General features: G+C 36.5%; 1 protein-coding gene across 4 annotated transcripts in view; it reads left to right on the top strand.

The window, feature by feature from the left end:
- STRN3 (striatin 3) overlaps nt 1-23,242 on the top strand; it is a 105,146-nt gene that overhangs the window by 34,784 nt on the left and 47,120 nt on the right. For all 4 annotated transcript variants that reach the window (XM_027957229.3, XM_027957227.3, XM_027957228.3 and 1 more), the window contains exons 2-5: nt 9,621-9,724; nt 10,210-10,283; nt 17,852-17,933; nt 21,153-21,326. In XM_027957229.3, the coding sequence (XP_027813030.1) occupies nt 9,621-9,724; nt 10,210-10,283; nt 17,852-17,933; nt 21,153-21,326 (434 nt within the window). The remainder of the gene's footprint in view (nt 1-9,620; nt 9,725-10,209; nt 10,284-17,851; nt 17,934-21,152; nt 21,327-23,242) is intronic.

The following is a 23,242-nucleotide window of genomic DNA, read 5'->3' as shown; positions in this document are numbered from 1 at the left end:
TTTGTAATTAGCTGGTTTTTGAAACTTCTATAAATTACTAACTTTTCTGTATTCTACATTCATATAAAATTCCGTGAGTCACCTGACTATACTTGTAGTTTGAATTATTTACAGCTGAACACGAATTAACCCCAAATATTTAAGTGCTTAGAACAGAATCACCTGTATAATCTGAGTTGCCCCTTAAAGGGAAGAAGGTACTAACATTTGTTGCTGCTGCTGCTGAGTCACTTCAGTCGTGTCCGACTCTGCGTGACTCCATAGACGGCAGCCCACCAGGCTCCGCCGTCCCTGGGATTCTCCAGGCAAGAACACTGGAGTGGGTTGCCATTTCCTTCTCTAGTGCATGACAGTGAAAAGTGAAAGTGAAGTTGCTCAGTTGTGTCCGACTCAGCGACCTCATGAGACCATACTATTTTAAATATTAACATTAGTTGCTGTAACCTGACTGTGTTCAGTTTTCTTCCATATCTAAAGTATTTAACACTTTTCAGTTCCTTATCTGTTAATTTGAGCTTAATGATGTTGTAGTTTCTAAATATTTGTTTTTTAATGAATTCTAAAGAATGTTTTAAAATCATTAGATAAAATCACCTATATCCAGTGTTTGCATTCAGTTTAAATATGGCTTAAAGTAAGAAAAATCTTACAATAAAATGTTTTGTTAAGTTTTTAAGTAAAATACTCTTATTTTAGAAACGTTGGAAACTACACTAACAAATAATTCAGGTTGATAGTATTTTAGCTGAGTCAGTGCTGGATGTTTTGCACTAGTGACCTCTAGTGGTCTCGCAATTTAAAAAAGTGCTGTGCTGTCAGTGTCAAAAATTTTTTTAGATTGATATGTGATAATTATATATTGATTGTTGGATAGCTCAGATGATAACACATAGACCCAGTGAGTACCTTGGGGTTTTGATAGAGATTTCACTGAACCTGTAGATCAGTTGGCTAGTATTGACATTTTAGTAATAGTCTTATAATTCACAAATGTGGAATGTGTTTACACTTATTTCTGTCGTTAATTTCATTCAGTGATACTTGTAGTTTTTATTTTAGCAGTCTTTCACCTTTTATAAGTGTTACATTAAGTATTTTGTTCTTTTTGGTGCTTTTGTAAATGGAATTGTCTTCATAATTTTCTTTCATTGATAGTGTATGGGAATGCTGTTGATTTTTGTGTGTTGACTGTGTCCTGGTATTTTGCTTAATTCGTAGTAACAGACTTGTGGAATCTTTTGGATTTGTTTCACATATAACATCTTCTGTACAGAGATAATTTTTCTTCTTCCTTTTTAACTTAGGTGCCTTTTATTTTCCTTGCTTCATTGTTCTGTGTATGACTTCTAGTTCTAAGTTGAACAAGAGCGTTAGAAGCAGACATCCTTGTTCTGATTTTTGAGTAGAGGCTTTCAGTCTTGGTATGATGTTCATTGTAGTTTTTCATAAATGGCTTTTATTATGTTGTGAGAGTTTCCTTTGTGTTCCTAGTTTTATTTACAGTTTTTTTTTTTTAAATCAAGAAAAGGATGTTCAGTTGCATCAAATTCTTTTTTCTGTATCAGTTGAAATGGTCATTTTTTTTCCTCCTGTATTCTTTTCATGTAGTATTTTATATTTGTTGGTTTTCTTGTGTGGAACCATCCTTGCATTCCAGGGATAAATCTCTCTTGGTCATGATTTGTAATCTTTGTAATATGCTGCTGGATTTGATATACTGGTATTTTTTTGAGAATTTTTGCATTGGTATTTATACTGATCAGTGTCTGTGGTTTTCTTGCAGTGTTTTTTAACTTTGCCTTTTCAGGCAATATTGGCCTCATTGAACTAAGGAATGTCCCTTTAAAATTTTTGGAAATGTTTTAAAGATTCGTGTTAAATTTTTAAATGTTTGGTAGAATTCACTAGTAATGCAAAGACTTTCTTTGTAGGGAAATTTTGAATTATCAATTTAATCTTTTTATTATAGACCTTTTTCAGATTTTTTCTTTTCTTCATTATTCATTCTTGGTGAATTTTGTGTTTCTAGGTTACCCAGTTTGTTGGTTGGTGTACAGTTGTTTGTGGTACTTGTCTAATCCTTTTCATTTCTGTAGAATTGGTCGTAATGTACCCCCGCCTTTCATTTCTGAATTTAGTTGTGTGTGGGTATGTGTGTTTTTCCTTAGTCAACCCAGGTAATGGTTTGTGGATTTTGTTGATCTTTTTGAAGAACTAAGTTTGATTTTGTTGACTTATTTTTTTCTATTTTTCTCTTCTCCATTTTATTTCTATGCTTTAGTCTTTATTATTTCTTTCCTTCTGCTAGCTTTGGGTTTAGTTCATTTTTTGAATTTCTTAAAGTTTTCTTGTTGATTTTAGTTCTTTCTTGCTTCTTAACGTAAGCCTTTATAGCTAAAAGTTTTTCACTTAGCACTGCTTTTGCAGTGTCTCATAAGTTTTGGTAAGTCCTGTGTTTTTTATTTTCATTCCTAAGTATTTTTTAATATTCCTGATGATTTCTTTGTTTTATGAGTTATTTAAGAGTGTATTGTTTAATTTCCAAGGGTTTGTGGCTTTTTCAAGTTCTTTTTTCTGTTTTTGATTTCTAGCTTCATCTACTGTGATCATAAGAATTTAAATATATACTTATTTATTTGGCTTTGCTGGGTCTTCATTGGTGCATGAACTTTAGTTATGGCAAATGGGGGCTACTTCTAGCTGTGGTATGCTGGCTCCTCATTGCAGTGGCCTCTGTCACTGCCGAGCACCAGCTCTAGGGCATGTGAGCTCAGGAGTTGCGGCACGTGGGCTTCCGTTGCCCTGTGACATGTGGGATCATCGTGGACGAGATACTGAAACTGTGTCCCTTGCAGTGGCAGGTGGATTCCTGACCACTGGACCACTGAGGGAGTCCCATTGGAAATATTTTTAATGCTATTTGTGTTCTTAAATTGATTAGGCTTGGTTTGGTATTCTGATGTATGGTCTGTCTTTGAGAATATTTGAGAAGAATGTATTCTGCTCTTGTTGGATAGAGTGTTTCTTATATATCTGTTAGATCTCAGGTTTATTGAGTTGTTCAGGTCCTCTATTTCCTTATTTTCGGTCTTGTACTTCTGTATGTTACTGAAGTGGAATATTGAAGACTCCAGCTATTATTCCCTAACTTTTTCTCCCTGTAATTCTGTCAGTTTTTGCATTACATATTTTGATGGAATCATTGGGTACATAAATATAATTGTTGTATTTTCTTATTGTCAGTTTAGTTGCCCAGTCATGTCTGACTCCTTGCGATCCCATGGACTGCAGCACGCCAGGCTTCCCTGTCCATCACCAACTCCTGGAGCTTCCTCAAACTCATATCCACCATGTCGGTGATGCCATCCAACCATTTCATCCTCTGTCATCCCCTTCTCCTCCCACCTTCAATCTTTCCCAGCATCAGGGTCTTTTCAAATGAGTCAGTTCTTTGCATCAGGTGGCCAGAGTATTGGAGTTTCAGCTTCAGCATCAGTCCTTCCAATGAATATTCAGGACTGATTTCCTTTAGGATTGACTGGTTGGATCTCCTTGCAGTCCAAGGGACTCTCAAGAGTCTTCTCCAACACCACAGTTAAAAAGCATCAATTCTTCGGCACTCAGCTTTCTTTATAGTCCAACTCTCATCCATACATGACTACTGGAAAAAACATAGCTTTGCCTAGACGGACCTTTGTTGGCAAAGTAATGTCTCTGCTTTTTAATATGTTGTCTGGTTGGTTATAGCTTTCCTTCTAAGGAGTAAGCGTCTTTTAATTTCATGGCTGCAATCACCATCTGCAGTGATTTTGGAGCCCAAGAAAATAAAATCTGTCACTGTTTCCATTGTTTCCCCATCTATTTGCCATGAAGTGATGGGACCGGATGCCATGATCTTAGTTTTCTTGTTGTATTGAACCTCTTATTAGTACATAGTGTTCTCTGTCTTTTGCAGCCTTTTATCGTTTAAGTCTGTTTTGTCTAATATCGGAAAGTTTGCAAACTTTAATAGTAAATATACTAGGCTTTGCAAGTCACATTGGGTCTGTGTTGCCTCTTCTAGTTTTTTTTAAACCATTTTTCACTTGGGATTGTCCAAAAGGTTGCCTGCTAGTCCCTGCTTTATCTTGAACAGAAAGTCTTTAATTGTAGTGGATTTATCTATCCTTTTCTTTATTGGCTGTGTTGGATCTTTGTTGTGGCAGACAGGGTCTTCATTGAGGCATGTGGGATTTTTTAGTTGTGACATGTGGGATCTAGTTCTCTGACCAGAGGTTGAACCAGGCTCTTTGCATTGGGAGCACAGAGCCTTAGCCACTGGACCACCTGAGAAGGCCTTGGTGTCTTTATCTTATTCAAGAAATCTTTCCTTAATCTGAGATTATGAAGAGATAGATCATAAAAAAACATTTGCTGGCACCTCATTTTATTGCACTTTGCAGATACTGCATTTTTTACATATTGGAGATTTATGACTACCCTTCCGTCAAGCAAGTCTGTTGACACCGTTTTCCCAATGCATCGCTCCTTTTATGTTTCTGAATATCACACTTTGGTAATTCTTGCAACCTTTCAAAGGCTTCATTATTAGCTTTTCTAATTCTGTACACACACTTTGGGAGTATATTGGAATTACATTAATTGTTTTGAATTATGTTAATTGTTTTGGTTAATGTGTGTGTGAAAATTTATATTTTCCAGTAGTGAGTTTGCTAGTCCATTTATCTTTTATGTCTCCATTAAAGTTTTAAACTTTTTGTTTAGAGATTTGTATATCTTTGGTTTATTACTAGGTACTTTTGGTTTTTGATGCTATTGTAAAGATGGTTTTTGCCGTTACTTTTTAAAAGGTTATTTGCAAAGATGATTCTATCAATGGTGCATCATGACATGTAAAAACAATTGAAAAATCTGTTGTCCTTGATCCTTTATTGCTGTTGTTATTCAGTTGCCAAGTCATGTCCGACTCTTCACAACCCCATGGACTGCAGCACACCAGGCTTCCCTGTCCCTCATAATCTCTTGGAGTTTGTCCGAATTCATGTCCATTGAATCAGTGATACTAATCCAACCATCTTATCCTCTGTTGCCCTCTTCTCCTTCTGCCTTCAATCTTTCCCAGCATCAGGGTTTTTTTCCAGTGAGTCAGCTAGCTATTTGTATCAGGTGGCCAAAGTATTGGAGCTTCAGCTTCAACATCAGTCCTTCCAATGAATATTCAGGACTGAATTCCTTTAGGATGGACTGGTTGGATCTCCTTGCAGTCCAAGGGATCTCAAGAGTCTTCTCCAACACCACAGTTCAAAAGCATCAATTCTTTAGCACTCTGCCTTCTTTATTGTCCAGCTCTCACATCCGTACATGACTCTCACGTCCATACATGAGCACTGGAAAAACCATAGCCTTGACTAGATGGACCTTTGTTGGCAAAGTAATGTCTCTGCTTTTGAATATGCTGTCTAGGTTGGTCATAACTTTCCTTCCAAGGAGTCAGCATCTTTTAATTTCATGGCTGCAGTCACCATCTGCAGTGATTTTGGAGCCCCCCAAAATAGTCTGACACTGTTTCCCCATCTATTTCCCAAGAAGTGATGGGACCAGATGCCATGATCTTTGTTTTCTGAATGTTGAGCTTTAAGCCAACTTTTTCACTCTCTTCTTTCACATTCATCAAGAGGCTTTTTAGCTCCTTTTCACTTTCTGCCATAAGGGTGGTGTCATCTACATATCTGAGGTTATTGATATTTCTCCCGGCAATCTTGATTCCAGCTTGTGTTTCTTCCAGTCCAGCGTTTCTCATGATGTACTCTGCATAGAAGTTAAATAAGCAGGGTGACAAGATACAGCCTTGACGTACTCCTTTTCCTCTTTGGAACCAGTCTGTTGTTCCATGTCCAGTTCTAACTGTTCCTTCCTGACCTGCATATAGGTTTCTCAAGAGGCAGATCAGGTGGTCTGGTATTCCCATGTCTTTCAGAATTTTCCACAGTTTATTGTGATACACGCAGTCAAAGGCTTTGGCATAGTCAATAAAGCAGAAATAGATGTTTTTCTGGAACTCTCTTGCTTTTTCCATGATCCAGCGGATGTTGGCAATTTGATGTCTGGTTCTTCTGCCTTTTCTAAAACCAGCTTGCATATCTGGAAGTTCACGGTTCACGTATTGCTGAAGCCTGGCTTGGAGAATTTTGAGCATTACTTTACTAGCGTGTGAGATGAGTGCAATTGTGCAGTAGTTTGAGCATTCTTTGGCATCGCCTTTCTTTGGCATTGGAATGAAAACTGACCTTTTCCAGTCCTGTGGCCACTGCTGAGTTTTCCAAATTTGCTGGCATATTGAGTGCAGCACTTTCACGGCATCATCTTTCAGGATTTGAAATAGCTCAACTGGAATTCTATCACCTCCACTAGCTTTGTTCATAGTGATGCTTTCTAAGGCCCACTTGACTTCACATTCTAGGATGTCTGGCTCTAGATGAGTGATCACAGCATCATGATTATCTTGTTTGTGAAGATCTTTTTTGTACAGTTCTTCTGTGTATTCTTGCCACCTCTTCCTAATATCTTCTGCTTCTGTTAGGTCCATACCATTTCTGTCCTTTGTCGAGCCCATCTTTGCATGAAATGTTCCCTTGGTATCTCTAATTCTCTTGAAGAGATCTCTAGTCTTTCCCATTCTATTGTTTTCCTCTATTTCTTTGCATTGATCCTTTACCAAATGCCAAATCTGTTATTTAATTGGTCATTATCATCACTAAGACATTACCTTTATCTTTTTAGTCTGTACAGATTGTAAGGTCAGTTCCAATAGTTATGTCTTTTCCATCATTAATCTGTTTTTTTACCCCCCTCTTCATGTTTTTTGAGTTAAACTATGTCCTTTTAAGGTTTCTGAATTTTAATGAATTCTTAACCATTTTGTTGTCTTGTGTCTTTCTAAATTATCCCCTTTTGGCTCCTGTTCAGAAACTGCTTCGGTGTGCCTGTTATTTTACATGATTGGTGCTGCTTTGTTTCATTTATTGGATTCTCTAGGTATGGATGATTTTTTAATACCAAAATTCCAAAAAAAGATTTTTTAAAGTTTTCAGTGCCTGTTTCAACCTGAAAATCTCCAGTTACTCCTTATTAAGAAGTAGAACAAAATGAATTTCATTCATCATCTGGTGCTAATGGTAAAATACTTCTGAGATCTGGAATTTGGAGTCACTATAGTACGTGATTCATATTTTTTTGTCCTAAGCCAATGCAGAAGAAAACCTTCAATCAGAAATTCTTGATTCTGTATAATGAAATAGACATATTTTACCTTTGCTTCATAGCTTAAAAGAGTTTGAAGTGCTGCTTTTCTCTTATGGATCTTAGACTATTACTAGGTTTTGAATCTTTATCATTCTCCTAGATCTTTATTTTTGTTTTGAAACTTGCATTTAGACTGTATGTTATATAGCTGCGTATCATTTTCAGGTCTTCTGGAGTTGTGGGCGATTTTACTCAATTTTCCCAAACTTAATGTGTTAAATCATCCCGATGAGTTCATTTGTTATGATTCTGTGTTCACTGAAACTTTAAAAAAAAAAAAACTTCTTAAATTAACCATAATTTAGGTTATTGAGTAGCTTACTTTCCATTAATGAAGAAATACATCTATGGGTCATCTCAGCAAAACTATGAAAGTTAATTTTATTGCAGGCATATTTGTAACAGGAAATACCTCATTCAGATGCCAGTCTTATTAATCATATCACTCTTTAATGTGGGTAATTAAAGGAGGCTGACCTTCTGGGAAGGGCCAGAAAAAGATGGAGACTTGTCTCTCTAAGGAAATAAGGCAATTAAAAGGGAAAAAAAATTCACTGTAGAAAAATGATGGTAGAAAGTAACGATGTTGTTAAACATATAACTTCAGTTGTTAGATTGGTACAAGAAGTAATTGCAGAAAATAATTACTGTTTTGCATTCTTGAACTTTACCATTGATATTGGAATACATTCTTAAATGTGATTATATTATACGTCATTTTTTTCTTATTAATGACTCATTACTTGCTGTTTATTTTATATGTGCTTTAGACTAGGGAATTGATGTTAGACAAAAAGCAAATTTGAATAATGTTCTTATTCAAGTTCACAATGATTATAAAGCAGTGGAGACAGCTCACAACATCATCAATGCATTTGGCCCAGGAACTGCTAATGAAGGTACAGTGCAATGGTGGTACAAGAAGCTTTGCAAAGGAAATTAGAGCCTTGAAAATAAGGAGTGCAGTGGCTGGCCATTGAAAGTTTACAAGACCAATTGAGAGGATCATCAAAGCTGATCCTCTTACAGCTACACAAGATGTTGTTGAAGAAGTCAGTGTCGACCATTCTACAGTCATTCAAAATTTGAAGCAAATTGGAAAAGTGAAAAACCTTGATAAATGGGTGCCTCACTAGTTAACCAGAAATTTTAAAAATTGTCCTTTTGAAGTGTTGTCTTCTCTTATTCTACTCAACAACAACAAACCATTTCTTAATCAGATTATGACCTGTGATGAAAAGTGATTTTGTATGACAGCTGCCAACAGTCAGCTCAGTGGTTGGATCAAGAAGAAGCTTCAAAGCACTTCCCAAAGCCAAACTTGCACCAAAAAAGATCATGTCACTGTTTGGTGGGCTGCTGGCTGACTGGTCCACAACAGCTTTCTGAATCCCAGTGAAACCATTACATTTGAGAAATATGCTCAGCAGATTGATGAGATACACAGAAATCTGCATCACCTGCAGCCAGCATTGGTCAAGAGAAAGGGCCCAGTTCTTCTCCACAACAACGCCTGAACGCATGTCACACAGCCCATGCATCAAAAGTTCAGTGTCTTGGGCTGTGAAGTTTTGGCTCACTCACCTGATCTCTTGCCAACCAACTACCACTTCTTACAGCATCTTGACAGTCTTGCAGAAAAAATGCTTTCCAAGAGTTTGTTGAATCTTGAAGCTCAGGTTTTTGTGGTACAGGAATAAACAAACATATCTGTCATTTGCAAAAATGTGTTGATTGTAATGGTTCCTATTTTGGTTAATGAAGATTTGTTTTAGCCTAGTTATAATGATTTTAATTTCTGGGTCCAAAGCCACAATTATTTTTTCACCAACCTAATACTTGTGATACTTTGGATAATTGTTTCAAGAGTTGAAAGATTTTGAAGTGTGGTGGTCAGAAAGGGGAAGGTTATAAATTTTTAAATGTTTCATGAAAGAAATGCTTTTGAGGTAGTATGACTTTTAAAAACAACCAGTATGTAATTTGAGGAAAAACGTGAATATGATAACTTTCTGTTCTTTGTAACTTGTTTGTTAGGAATTAGGTATAATTTTTACATGTAAAATTTCCTTTTAAAATTACGTGAAATTTGTTAGTAGTAGAGACCATACGGATTATATGTAAATAGCTAATTTATAGTTATCTTTATTTTAAAGTGACTATTTTCTAACAAAGAAAGTTTGATCAACTACTTCTATGAATTTTAAATCTTGCTATAAATGAATAAAAGTGCAGAATTTTATCTTTATTGCTTTCCTTTTTTCAATTTCCTGTGTATAGTTAAAAAGTAAAAATAAATGCACTTTTTATATTTTTAGGCTCGGATAGCATTTTTGCAAGGAGAAAGAAAAGGTCAAGAAAACTTGAAGAAGGATTTAGTAAGAAGAATAAAGATGTTAGAGTATGCATTAAAACAAGAAAGGTAGGTGTCCCTTATTTTCTTGTATGAATAAAATAAAAGTAGAACAATATTATTCTCACGTTATTTTACAGTGTATTTGAAAACTGTCTGAAAGATACAAAGATTTGCCCAAAATAAAGGATGATACTTTGATTTGATCCTTATATGGCAAAAGAAAAAAGATTAAAATCTTTAAATTGAAGTAATATTCTTTATTGTAGAGTCTAAGTTTTGGGGGGTTTTTGCTTTTTTGTAAACAAATTAGGAAAAATTTATCTTTACTTGGGTGTGTATCTTATTTGGATAATTAATCTTTTTTTTTTCCTTGTACGTGCAGTATATTTTTTCCCTCTAACTTCTTTTGCACTAAAGTTTAAAGAAACTTGACATTCGTATGCTTTTTTAGTTTGTCATTGAAAAAAATATATACCAGTAGTTATTAAACTGTGTAGAAAGAAAAATAAAACTTTTTTTTTTCTTTCAACAATTTATTATTAAATTTTCAGGGCAAAATATCACAAATTAAAATATGGCACAGAACTGAACCAAGGTGACTTGAAAATGCCAACCTTTGAATCAGGTAAACTTGATTCTTCTGTTAATCTCTGCCCTCCATCCCCTCCATTCTAGAAAAACTGGTTTAAGCTCACTTTTGGTAACAGACATGTTCTCTTTTCCTCCATTTTGCTTTGATAGCATTGGTTACTTATATTATAATGCTTTTTAGAATTTGAGGGAAAATAAAAAGTTAATAAAAGTTTCATCTACCTCCTCATTAATCCTGAGGTTATTTGTCTTATTTTTCTTGTTTTGAAACCTGTGTAAAACTGGGTGTATTTTTGGTCACAATTAGAAGTGAAAGGGAATGAGTAACTCTCTGTACCACCTATAGGCAATTTTTGTTTGATTCTACTTAAACTTGTGTGTGTTAGTTGCTCAGTTGTGTCCGACTCTTTGAGACCCCATGGACTGTGGCCCACCACATTCCTCTGTCCATAGAATTTTCCAGGCGAGAATACCAGAGTGGATTGCCCTTCCCTTCTCCAGGGATCATCCCAACCCAGGAATTGAACTCTCATCTCCTGCATTGCAGGCAGATTCTTTCCTGTCTGAGCCACCAGGAAACCCCTACATAAACTTAATTTTGTGCCATTTAAAAGTTAACTTTTCCTAGAGATGCCGTGATTAACTTGGTTTAGTCCTAAAGAAATTGGAAGTTTGAATTTGGGAACGGTGGAGGCAGCCAGATAAAGATAACGAGAAGGAAAACGTTTTCTCCAGTTGACCTTGCTCTTTACTAAAATAGTGAGTGTAAGAGCAGAATGTGATGAACAATTATGCAGGGAAGAGAAAAGCTGGATATAAGAAAAGGCTAACAGTTCAGTGTTAATTTTAGGGTTCCATATGATTACAGTTTGAGTAGACTAAAAGTTTAATAAGGAACAAATCTTTTGATTTATATAATATTGGGAAACATTACTATAATTTTCTGATATATATAGAGAGCCCATTTATATATGCACTTTGCTAGTGCAAGCAAACTGAATTCTATACTGTTCTTGACTGCTGGTTACTAAGATAAAGAAAAAATATGTCTTCATTTGAATATACAGATTTTCTTCTTGTATAGTTGCCTTGTTGTTGTTTAGTCTCTCAGTCATATCCAAGTCTTTTGTGACACCGTGGATTGAGCTCACCAGGCTCCTCTGCCCATGGGATTTCCCAGGCAAGAATATTGGAGTGGGTTGCCATTTCCTACTCCAGAGGATCTTCCTGACCCAGAGGTCAGACCTGCATATTCTGTAAGTCTCCTGCATATTCTGAAAGTCTCCTCCATTATAGGTGGATTCTTTATCACTGAGCCACCAGGAAAGTTATAGTTGCTTTCATAGGTAGTAAAGTTAAAGCATATTTAATAGGGAAAATAAGAAAAGTGTTGAGTTTTTATTTTTACAATTAAATGTTATAGATTTGTAAAAATTTAGCTAATTGGCTTTTACTTTAATATTAAGTACTTAAAAAAACTTGGCAGAAACACCCTATATGTACAGTTGATTTATTTTGAGGTCTTCTCCGCTTACCAGTTTTAGTACCACACTGTATCTTCCTGTCTTCCTTGATGGCTCAGATACTAAAGAACCTGCCTGCAGTGCAGTCAACCCATGTTCAATCCCTGAGTTGGGAAGATCCCCTGGAGAAGGGAATGGCAACCTAGTCCAGTATTGTTGAAGAAATCCATGGACAGAGGAGCCTAGCAGGCTATATATAGTTCATGGGGTCACAGAGTCAGACACAACTGAGTGACTAACAGAGACACACACACTTATTTTCCTAGTTGTTGTCATATATAAAATTAAGAGAGCAAGATAGTAGTGGCATGAATTTCCTTTGATCTGGCTTTTAAGGGGTTATGAAGACTCACTGATGAGTCAGGGACAAGATGACGTCTTCCTTGGAGAAGCAACAGTAAGTGATATAAGATGTGAAGCCTGTATATTTTCAGGATTACTTTCTTTACTATAGCAGTCCTCCATAGTTTGAGGGAGTACAGTGGTTCACCACAGAGGAAGCCTGATGCCTTCACAGCTTTCCTGTAACTCATTTTTTTTCTAATACGGCTAGAGTAGTCAGAAAATAAGCAGTCACTTTCTTTTTTGTTTTGCCTGTGCTGTGTTGTGTGGCTTGCAGGATTAGTTCCCCAACCAGGTATTGATCCTGGGCCCTGGCAGTGGAAGCGCTGAGTCCTAGCCAATTCCCTGGACTGCCAGGAAATCCCCTGCTTTCTATAACTTGAGGACTGTTCTCCTCACTTGGTCTGTGTAAATGTGAAGAGGCTAGTTGCAGCCCCATTGTTCCTAGAGCTAAAAATCACAGTTAGCTAACTGGTTTTGGTGCAAGTTTGTATAAAGTCATTAGCAGATAATCTCTCCTGCCCACAGCAGCTATAGGATAAAGACACATCTGTTTTTATCTGTATAAAGTGAAACTGGCTCAGTCGTATCTGACTCTTTGCAATCCCATAGACTATACAGTCCATAGAATTCTCCAGGCCAGAATAATAGAGTGAGTATCCTTTCCCTTCTGAAGGGGACCTTCCCAATGTAAACTTAACTATTAAAACTTCCTTAAATTGAAGAATAAAATAGCATCCAAGTATTTTATTTATAGGAGCCACAATGATAACAAATTATTTTTACTGATGTAGAAAAGCTACTCAGGATGTTTAGTGGAAGACAGACAAAGGAATGGACAAAAATACACCATGCCAACAACAGGACAAAATTCTTTATGTCAAAGTATAGATAGAGATAAACATTGAATCATTATTGCCTTTTTTATACTTAAAATGTTAAAGGAAGATGTACAAAATATTGTTTTGAAAGAAGTACAAGATGTGTGTGTTTCTATGTACTTGTCCAAGTAATACCAATACATATATCCTAAACTTAACCCTATAAAAGAATGTGTATCCAGTTCTGTAAAGAACTCCTATTTCCCTCCATTTTGGGGAAAAATCTACAACGGTAGAAATAGGGACAAAAAGACTTGAAAAGTCACTAATAAAAGAAATGGCCAGTAAGTATATGAAATGATGCTCAAATGTATTAGTTATTGAGGAAGTGCAACTTAAAACCACAATACATTACCTATCAAAATGGTGAAAAGAGAAAAAAATGTCTTTTTTTTCAGTGTTGCTGAGGGTGTGGATCAGCCAGGAATTTTGCACCTACTGGTAATTGGAATTCTAAATTGATAAAACTGCTCTGAAAGTGATGTCAATACAAATAGCCCCCACTGTCCAAAAGTAAAACATTCCCATTCATAAGCCAAGGTGACACAAGGCAAAGGTGTAATTTACCTTTGGACACATCTTGTTAATGGTGCACAAAATAAATTGGAAGATAAAGCATAGACGTGGGGCTTAATAATGGAGCTTGGTGGTGCCTCTCTTGCTGCTTGTGGGTGCGTGCTGCCATTTTTCAACAGCTTACTGAAAAACAAATGCTGAAGAGGCTGGTTTTTTTCCTAACCTTTTTTCATAAAAAGTGAAAAAGGTCTCTGAATTTTTTTTTTTTCAGTTAGGCTAGTGAAAACAGGTATTACATGCAGGTCCTTCAAAAAAGTGATGTGAGAGCTTTGCTGGTGGTCTAGTTGGTGAGAATCTGCCTGCCAATGTGCAGGGGTCTTGGGTCCCATCCCTGGTCTGGCAAATTACCACATGCTGCACAGCTGTGGAGAAGGCAATGGCACCCCACTCCAGTACTCTTGCCTGGAAGATCCCATGGACGGAGGAGCCTGGTAGGCTGCAGTCCATGGGGTCGCTAAGAGTTGGACACGACTGAGTGACTTCACTTTCACTTTTCACTTTCATGCACTGGAGAGGGCAATGGCAACCCACTCCAGTGTTCTTGCCTGGAGAATCCCAGGGACGGGGGAGCCTGATGGGCTGCACTATGGGGTCGCACAGAGTTGGACACAACTGAAGCAACTTAGCAGCAGCAGCAACACAGCTGCTGAGCCTGTGAGCCACAATTACTGAGCCCCCAGACTGCAGCTACTGAAACCCATGCGCCTATGGCCTGTGTTCTGCAACAAGAGAAACCCGAGCACCACAGTGAAGAGTAGCCCCCACTCGCTGCAACTAGAGAAAGCCTGTCCGTGTACAGTGATCAAGACCCAGACCAACCAGAAGTAAATCTTTAAACAAGAAAAAAAGTGAAGTCACATAAAGCTTTGAAAAGTGGAAGATAACTGTATTGCTAAAGGGAACACAAGCATGTCCTGTGGTACAGTAATTCTACTCCTTGAAATGTTCATCACAAGGCTTGTATAAGAATGTTCATAGTATTATTACTTTTAATAGTAAAAGACTGGAAACAACTCATGTTCTCTATTGATAGGATAGATAAGTAAATTGTGGTATTTTAGTGTAAGAAAATGTTATTTAGCAAGAAAAGTAAATAAATTATAATCAAACGGATGGTTAAATAGTATCAGTGACTCAGTGGACATGAATTTGAGCAAACGCCAGGAGATAAGATAGGACAGGGAAGCCTGCCATGCTGCAGTCCTTGGAGTTGCAGAGTCGGCCACAACTTAGCAACTGAACAACAACAACAAACCTGACAGCTTCCACTTTTTCCCCTTCTGTTTGCCATGAAGTGAAGGGACCAGATGCTGTGATCTTAGTTTTTTGATGTTGAGTTTCAAGCCAGTTTTTTCACTCTCTCCTTTGACTCTTCAGACCATGTAGTCAAGGCTGTGGTTTTTCCAGTAGTCAGGTACAGATGTGAGAGTTGGACCATAAAGAAGGCTGAGTACTAAAGAATTGATGCTTTTGTGCTGGAGAAGACTCTTGAGCCACCCTTGGGTTGCAAGGAGATCAAACCAGTCAGTCCTGAAGGAAATCAACCCTAAATATTCACTGGAAGAACTGATGCTAAAGCTATAATACTTTGACCACCTGATGTGAAGAGCTGACTCATTGTAAAAGATCCAACTCATTGTAAAAGACCCTGATGCTGGGAAAGATTGAAGGCAAAAGGAGAAAGGGGAAAACAAGATGGTTAGATTGTGTCACTGACTAGTGGACATGAATTTGAGCAAATTCTGGGAGATAGTGGAGGATGGAGGAGCCTGGCATGCTGCAGTTGATGGAGTTGCAAAGAGTTGGACAGAACTTAGCAAATGAACAGAAAACTTGACAACATGAGTGGGTCACATAAAATTTTAAAACTGATATAAATGGTTTCATGTATATCAAATTCAAAAGTTAACCTGTGCTGAGAAACCAGGGTAGTGTTGATACTTTCTAAGGAGTATATAGTGAGTTGGAAAAGGGCATGATGAAAGTTTTCTGGGGTGCTGAGGCTGTATATTGTCACCCTGCGTATTTAACTTATATGCAGAGTACATCATGAGAAATGCTAGGCTGGAAGAAGCACAAGCTGGAATCAGGATTGCTAGGAGAAATATCAGTAACCTCAGATATGTAGATGATACCACCCTTATGGCAGAAGGTGAAGAAGAACTAGAGAGCCTCTTGATGAAAGTGAAAGAGGAGAGTGAAAAAGTTGGCTTAAAGCTCAACATTCAGAAAATGAAGATCATGGCATCTGGTCCCATCACTTCATGGGAAATAGATGTGGAAACAGTGTCAGACTTTATCAGCCATGAAATTAAAAGACACTTACTCCTTGGAAGGAAAGTTATGACCAACCTAGATAGCGTATTAAAAAGCAGAGACATTTGCCAACAAAGGTCCATCTAGTCAAGGCGTGGTTTTTCCTGTGGTCATGTATGGATGCCAGAGTTGGACTGTGAAGAGGGCTGAGTGCCGAAGAATTGATGCTTTTGAACTGTGGTGTTGGAGAAGACTCTTGAGAGTCCCTTGGACTGCAAGGAGATCCAACCAGTCCATTCTAAAGATCAGTCCCAGGTGTTCTTTGGAAGGAATGATGCTAAAGCCGAAACTCCAGTACTTTGGCCACCTCATGCAAAGAGTTGACTCATTGGAAAAGACTCTGATGCTCGGAGGGATTCGGGGCAGGAGGAGAAGGGGACAACAGAGGATGAGATGGCTGGATGGCATCACTGACTCGATGGACGTTAGTTTGAGTGAACTCCGGGAGTTGGTGATGGGCATGGAGGCCTGGTGTGCTGCAGTTCAGGGGGTTGCAAAGAGTCGGACACGACTGAGCGACTAAACTGAACTGAACTGATGGTGTTTTGTTTCTTAATCTTGGTACTGGTTACATGGGTATGTTCAAAAATTCATTGAACTATATATGCTTGGGTGTACTTCAAGAATATCCTTTAGCAACAGTGAAAACTGGAGCCAAATTTCAACATTAAGGGACTGGTTAAGTAGGTGTATACTTTCTATAGAAAATTATATAATTATGTGATGTTAATCTATATTTATTGCGATAAAGTGTTTAAGGTCTATTAGGTGTTAAAAGCAGCTTGTAGTGCAGTTCAGATCATGCCTTTTTTTTAATGAGAGGAGAAGCTCACCTATGTTATCTTCAGATGGAAAATATGGAATAAGAGAATCTCAAATATTAACACTCTCAGTGATGGGATTTGACTCAGTTACATTCTTTTTTAAGATGTGTTCTTTTGGCCAATGATTTTATGTTATATGTGATTTAAAAATAAAATGGTGTAAGTGGGAAAAAGTCATAAAAAATGGGGGCTATAAGAAGGAGATAATTCTAGAAATTATAAATATTTCTATATATAGGGGAAGAATGAGAGGGTACTAATAATGGGTTGTTAGGGGTAGAGAAGTTATGCCTTCAAAGAATATTTGAATTCCTGCCAGTAGAGTTCACATGACTCTGAGGAGTCTAGGAGACTAATGACAGCAAGCCATGGTAGGAGTTCATTCACTGTGAGTGCTTGTCATGTATGGCCCTATATTCATGCTTTATCTTCATTTTTATAATGGGAAATTACAGGAAAATATTTCTGTATCATTAGTGCCAATAAAGTTTTAAGAACCACTCTGGAGAAGCTTGTTAAGAAGTTAACTCATCTGAAGTTATGCTGTTCATTAAACTCTTTTTTAATGTTTACACTTTGTTACCTGAGAATAAAATATGACTTTTTACATACAGGAAAAATGTTTTCTGGTTTAACTTTTAGTTCTAAAAGTGAAACAGACTGTATTGAGTCTTGTACATAGACTTAGCATCTACTGATACAAACTGTATGTTGCTCATTATATTTATATATATAATCATACACACACACACCTAATTTCGTAACAGTGTTGATTTATGTAAATAGTAAATATTTTTAATTTCAGAAGCATTCAAATTAGCAGAATTCTGGTAGTTAAAAAATGGAATTTAATAATATTTCAAATCCTGGGCTTTTGTTTTTTTAATTTCTTATAGTTAATATACACTTGGCTTTTCCCAATTTTAAAACAAGGAGAATGGTGCTTAAGTGTTTGGGCTGTCAGGATAAACACTTAAAATGAATAACCCACAGTAAACACTTAAGTTAATTTTCTTATATCCTTTGTAAAATATTTTGCTATATTTTTGTGGGACTTTATGATAACTTCGGCAGCGTTATCAGGAGTTGAAGTAACATGTATGAAACTTGTCTTGTTTTGTTGTTGTTATTAATTTTTAGAAGAAACCAAAGACACAGAGGCTCCCACAGCACCTCAGAATAGCCAGTTAACGTGGAAGCAAGGCAGACAACTGTTAAGACAGTGAGTAATGCTTCATTTTCAGCTTTAAGGATTTAGGTATGAAAGTGTTTACTTAGTCAGTTGGCAAGTGAAAATTATTTAATGATAGTGGGACAATGTGTATAGCTCTCATATTGTTTCTTTTTTGTTTTGTTAGATTTTGAATCTTTTTAAAGTTTGCATCCTCTGAATGTTTCTTTAAACATTTCTCAGAATGATCTTATTTTCTTATTTGTGAAATAGAATGTCAGAAACAATTGAGGATTCATACTTACAGATACACTCATTACTCTCACTGCAAAATTCACATATTTGGTTTTAAGGGAGATTGTGACTGGTTTAGAGAAGGAATTTATCTGGTTGTCAGAAACTTTTCAGCACTGGCTTCCTTACTAAATTTACTTGAATTTTTGAGGAACATTATTGATGTTTTAATTCTTTGGTGTGTTAGAAGTACTTCTGTGGCAAATCTTTTTACTGTTTATCAACTAGAATAAATAAAACAAAGATTTATTTGTTCTTTTCCCTTGTGTTTTGAAAACTTTGGTACTTGAATGCAACTGAAATCTTAGGTAATTTGTAATTGTTCACCCTTCTCAACCCTAGATATCTTTATCTTTGCTTCAGTAACCCAGTAAAGTGTGGTCAGACCCTTGGTCGTCTTATAACCTATAACTGTTCTACCTCTGGAATGATCTGACAGTTCGTATTCCACTTCTCTTAATCTGGTTCCCCTGTTATTTGCCCTCTGATCTGATCTTGACTGCCCCATTTTCCATATCTCCTCTACCAGTGGTCGGTTTGAATTTGTTTTTTTTCTTGTGGTAGGGTTTTTTATTTCTTTTTGTTACTTTGTTAGCTCCTACTTTGACCCCATGATCCTTTACCCTTTTGCCAGTACCCTTAGCTTTCTTGCTACCCACCTGTCACTTTAGTATACCTACCTGCAGGATTTCAGCCCTAGTGCTGTCATACTATCTGTTGCTTCTGTTTCTAATTAATTTTTGGAAAAAAGTCATAGAATTGTGTGAATGCCATTACACATGCATGGTTTTCTGTCCAAACATTTCATGGAGCCTTTTTCCACATCCCTTGTCATCTCTTGCTCCTGTTGCCCTCAGTTTGCCCTCCTAAACTTGCACTGCATCTCCACCCATTCTTCCTTACTCTCATTAGAGCACCTTAGGTTCTACTTCACTGAAAATACAAAGGCTATCAGGTGAGAACTCTTCACTTCTTGCTTTTTTTTCCTGTAAATGTATTTAAACCTCGTATTTATAATCTCAGTTTCTAATGTTCTATTCAAAGAAATTTTTATCAATCTGAACTCTTGGTGACTAAAATTCAGGTTTTAATAAAAACAGGTTATTGCTTGGAAGGATGCCAGAGTAGCCAGCTGAGTTAAGGGAAGTGCTGGTTGCCTAAGAGTTGGGAACACAGGAGCTGGAGCGTCACTGGAGGACTTCTCAGGGAGTGGGGCATCCAGGATGTGATCTTAAACTCTTTGGTGTTCTGCTCCTCTGTGTGTCAGCTTTATTCTTTTCTCCTGAAAACCGCTTCTCTCCAGATGACAGAGGATCCCTTGTTTTATTCAGAATACTTTCTGAGGATTAAATTTGTCTTCACTTGATTGAATAACTACCAAGTCAGTTGTTTTTACCTGGTTTGTTTTGGATTTTGATGGCCTGTTAAGACCACATGGTTAGAATGTGGAGGTTTTTTTCTTTCCTCCAAAAGAAGATCACATTTTTTTAGAAGAGTTGGACGGTTCTAGGGAAAACAGGTATGCAGAATTTCTCTCATAAATGTCTAATCCCATCGTCTGGCTTTATAGTCTATCTCTTCTTACCTTTCTCTAAAAATAGTTTATGTGAATAGTCTTCCTTGTTCATTTCTCAGCTAGTTTTCCATTTTCGTATTTCCCTGAAGCTTCTATCACAAACATATTTATGAGACCCTTTTGTTCATTTGACCCTTTGGAAATACTTGACATAAACTCCTCATTTCTTTTTGAAACTTGGTTTTTCTCACTTTCATGAAATGACTCTTTGCTGTTTATTTTTACCCTAACTTCTCGTATTCTTTGCTGTAATTTTTCTTTGTGGTTTTCTTACTTTTCCAGTACTTTAGCTGTTTTTGTCCCCAAGCTTTCTGTTTTTATTTATGCTTTTTCTCTGGGTAACTTCATTTAAATTCATGGCTTCAAATATCACCAAACACTAATGACTCCCAAATCTGTACACCCAGTCCATTCTTTTCTGAGCTTTTGACCTTTCTTATCACTGTACCTAATAAATGTTATCACTTTGATAGATACTACATGATTATTTGATGAGTACCCTGTAAAACCAGATTCTGGCCCTTTATTATTCATTTTACTGAGTAGAATCACCATTCAGTCATCTCAGCTAGAAACCTGAAAAGTTTCGAAAATTCTCACCTTAATATACTGCTGTATCTACTTTTGTGGCAAGTTACTTGGATTTTATCTTATTTTTCTCACATTTTTTTCTCTTCTCCAGTTTTAGTTCTTGCTGTGTTAGTGTCCTAACCAGTCTCCCTGTCTTTAGCTTTCACTTTAAAATCTTTTGTTATTTTGTCAGTAATATATAAGGCTTCTTTTTAACATCTTCCCTTAGCCTGTCAAATATCAGTACTTTGGTAAGAAATTTTAAAATTTGTCACACAAGCTCATTCATTACCCATTATCTGTATTTTAAGTCTCATAGTAGGTCCTTGTAGGTAACCTGGTTTAGCTAAGAAGGAAAGTTGGAAAACCACAGGTCCATAGGACTGCAGTGAGATCTTAGATCTTAGAAGGAGAACTGAACTATCTATTAACCTCTCACTAAGAGCCAAGCTTTCAAGGTGGCCTATCATTGTTCAGAGGTTTAATTCTATTCATCTTTTACAACTTTCTGGATTTTTTTTTTTTTTTCTATTTTGAGTAATATATATGTCGGCTCCTAAAAGGTTTAGAGCTTTTTAGGCGTTAGGATGATTGGCTCTTAATTAGTATTAGCCATCTATATGCTTTCTCAATTAAATTTTGGTTTGTAATCAGCCCTTTAAAAAAAAAAAACTGGAACTAGTCTATAGAGAAGAAAGGTATTAGGGAAAGGAAGAGTATATTTTAGAGGATTATGGATTTTTCTAAAATCTTTTGATGTAATTTTTATTTAACAAGTTTGCAGGTATTAGCAAATTATGGGATTTAATATTTTTAATTTTCTCTTATAGATATCTTCAGGAAGTAGGTTATACAGATACAATATTAGATGTACGGTCTCAGCGGGTAAGATCATTACTTGGACTGTCCAATTCAGAACCAAATGGATCAGTAGAGACAAAGAATTTAGAACAGATCCTGAATGGAGGTGAATCTCCTAAGCAAAAAGGACAAGATATCAAAAGGTATGGACTATACTTACTTGTTGTTGCTCAATCGCTGAGTTGTGTCCAACTTTTTGCAACTCCATGGATTGCACTACGCCAGGTTTCCCTGTCCTTCACTGTCTCCTGGAGCTTGCTCAAACTCATGTTCTTTGTGTCATTGATGCCATCCGCATTCTCATCCTCTGTTGCCCCCTTCTCCTCCTGCCCTCAATCTTTCCCAGCATCAGAATGTTTTCCACTGAGTCGACTCTTGGCAGCAGGTGGCCAAAGTATTGGAGCTTCAGCATCAGTTCTTCCATTGAATATTCAGGATTGGTTTCCTTTAGGAAAGACTGTTTTAATCTCCTTGCTATCTAAGGGACTCTCAAGAGTCTTCTCCAGCACCACAATTTGAAAGCATCAATTCTTCAGTGCAGAGGTTAACATTATTTGTATAACAGGTATTATGAATCTCTTTAGCTTTTTGTTAATACTGTTAACAAATTTTAAAGCATGCAGAGGCTCATCCTTGGTGGTCCAGTAGCTAAATCTCCACTATCCCAATGCAGGGGGCCTTGGGATTGATCCCTAGTCAGGGAACTAGATCCCACATGCCACAACAAAGAGTTTGCATGCTGCAGCTAAGCCCTGGCACAGCCAAATAAATAAATAGATGTTTTTAAAAGAAATGTGTAAAAATTTAAAAAAAGTTCTGCAAAAAAGAAGCATGTAAAGTTTAGATTTAAGGTGTTTTTTCCTAAATGGCATCATGGACAAATAAACTTTTTATTTAGGCACTTTTTAAATTTATGTATCTTGAAGTTTTGAAGCCAAGAGAATGACTGAATTATCTCTGAAATAAGTGCAAAATTAAAACTTGAGAATGATTTCCTGTAGTTCAGAGTTATTTTGAACACCTTGATTTTTGTTAGAGTGTTTTGAATAAATTTTAATACTACTCTGATTAGAATAGTAATGATTGTTCAGTCACTGTTGTGAAAGAAACAAGACTCTGCATTGTGTTTGGGCTCAGAAAGCTACCAGATCTAATTTAAACTTTTAATGTCTTTATTAAGATACAATTCACCTGCCATAAATTTCACCCATTAAAGGATATAAATTTAACAGTTTTTAGAGTATTCACAAAGTTATTCAGCCATCACCATAATCTAAGTTTTGAAAATTTTCATTGCTCCGTAAAGAAACCTTGTACTCATTAGCTGCCACTCCCCATCTTTCCTTTATACCTCTCACTCACCAGTCCTAGGCAACCATTAACCTACTTTGTCTCTGTAGATTTGCCTATTCTAGATATTTTATGTAAATGGTTATTTTGTGAGTAGCTACTTCCCGTTAGCATAGAGTTTTTAAAATCCATGTTACAGCATGTGTCAGTAACTCATTTCTTTCATTGCCAAGTAATACTCTTTTCTGTGGATATATAACATTTTGTTTATCTATTCTTTGTCCAACTGATGGCCTTTTCCATTGATTCCACATTTTGAAGTAATGGATAATGCTGCTTTGAACATCAGTCTGGAAATGTGGACATGTGTTTTCAGGTCTCTTGGGTTTATACCTAGGAGTTGAATTGCTAAGTCATACAATAACTCTGTGTTTACCTTTTTGGTGAATTTCCAAATTCTTTTCCAAAGTGGCTGGGCTGTTGTACATTACCACCAGAAATGTATAAGAATTCCAGTTTCTCTACATTCTCATCAACACGTCTACCAGATATACTTTTGATTCTAGTACAGATATAATAAATGCAAGTAGTCAAGCAAGTGGAACTTTTTTCATTTTCTACCATTAGATATTACCTTGAATTTCATAGGTCGGAAGGACAAAGAAAAGGAGAATGGAAAAAATAAAACTAGTTCATGTAGAGCTTAAAATAGGATGTACAGTTTATAAACTAGCATTACTTCATACCTTAGATATATATTGTGATATTA

This window comes from Ovis aries, chromosome 18, assembly GCF_016772045.2.
Source record: "Ovis aries strain OAR_USU_Benz2616 breed Rambouillet chromosome 18, ARS-UI_Ramb_v3.0, whole genome shotgun sequence".
NCBI classification, from domain to species: domain Eukaryota; kingdom Metazoa; phylum Chordata; class Mammalia; order Artiodactyla; family Bovidae; genus Ovis; species Ovis aries.
The sequence above is the reverse complement of the archived record's forward strand: the minus strand, read 5'-3'. Positions and strand labels throughout refer to the sequence as shown.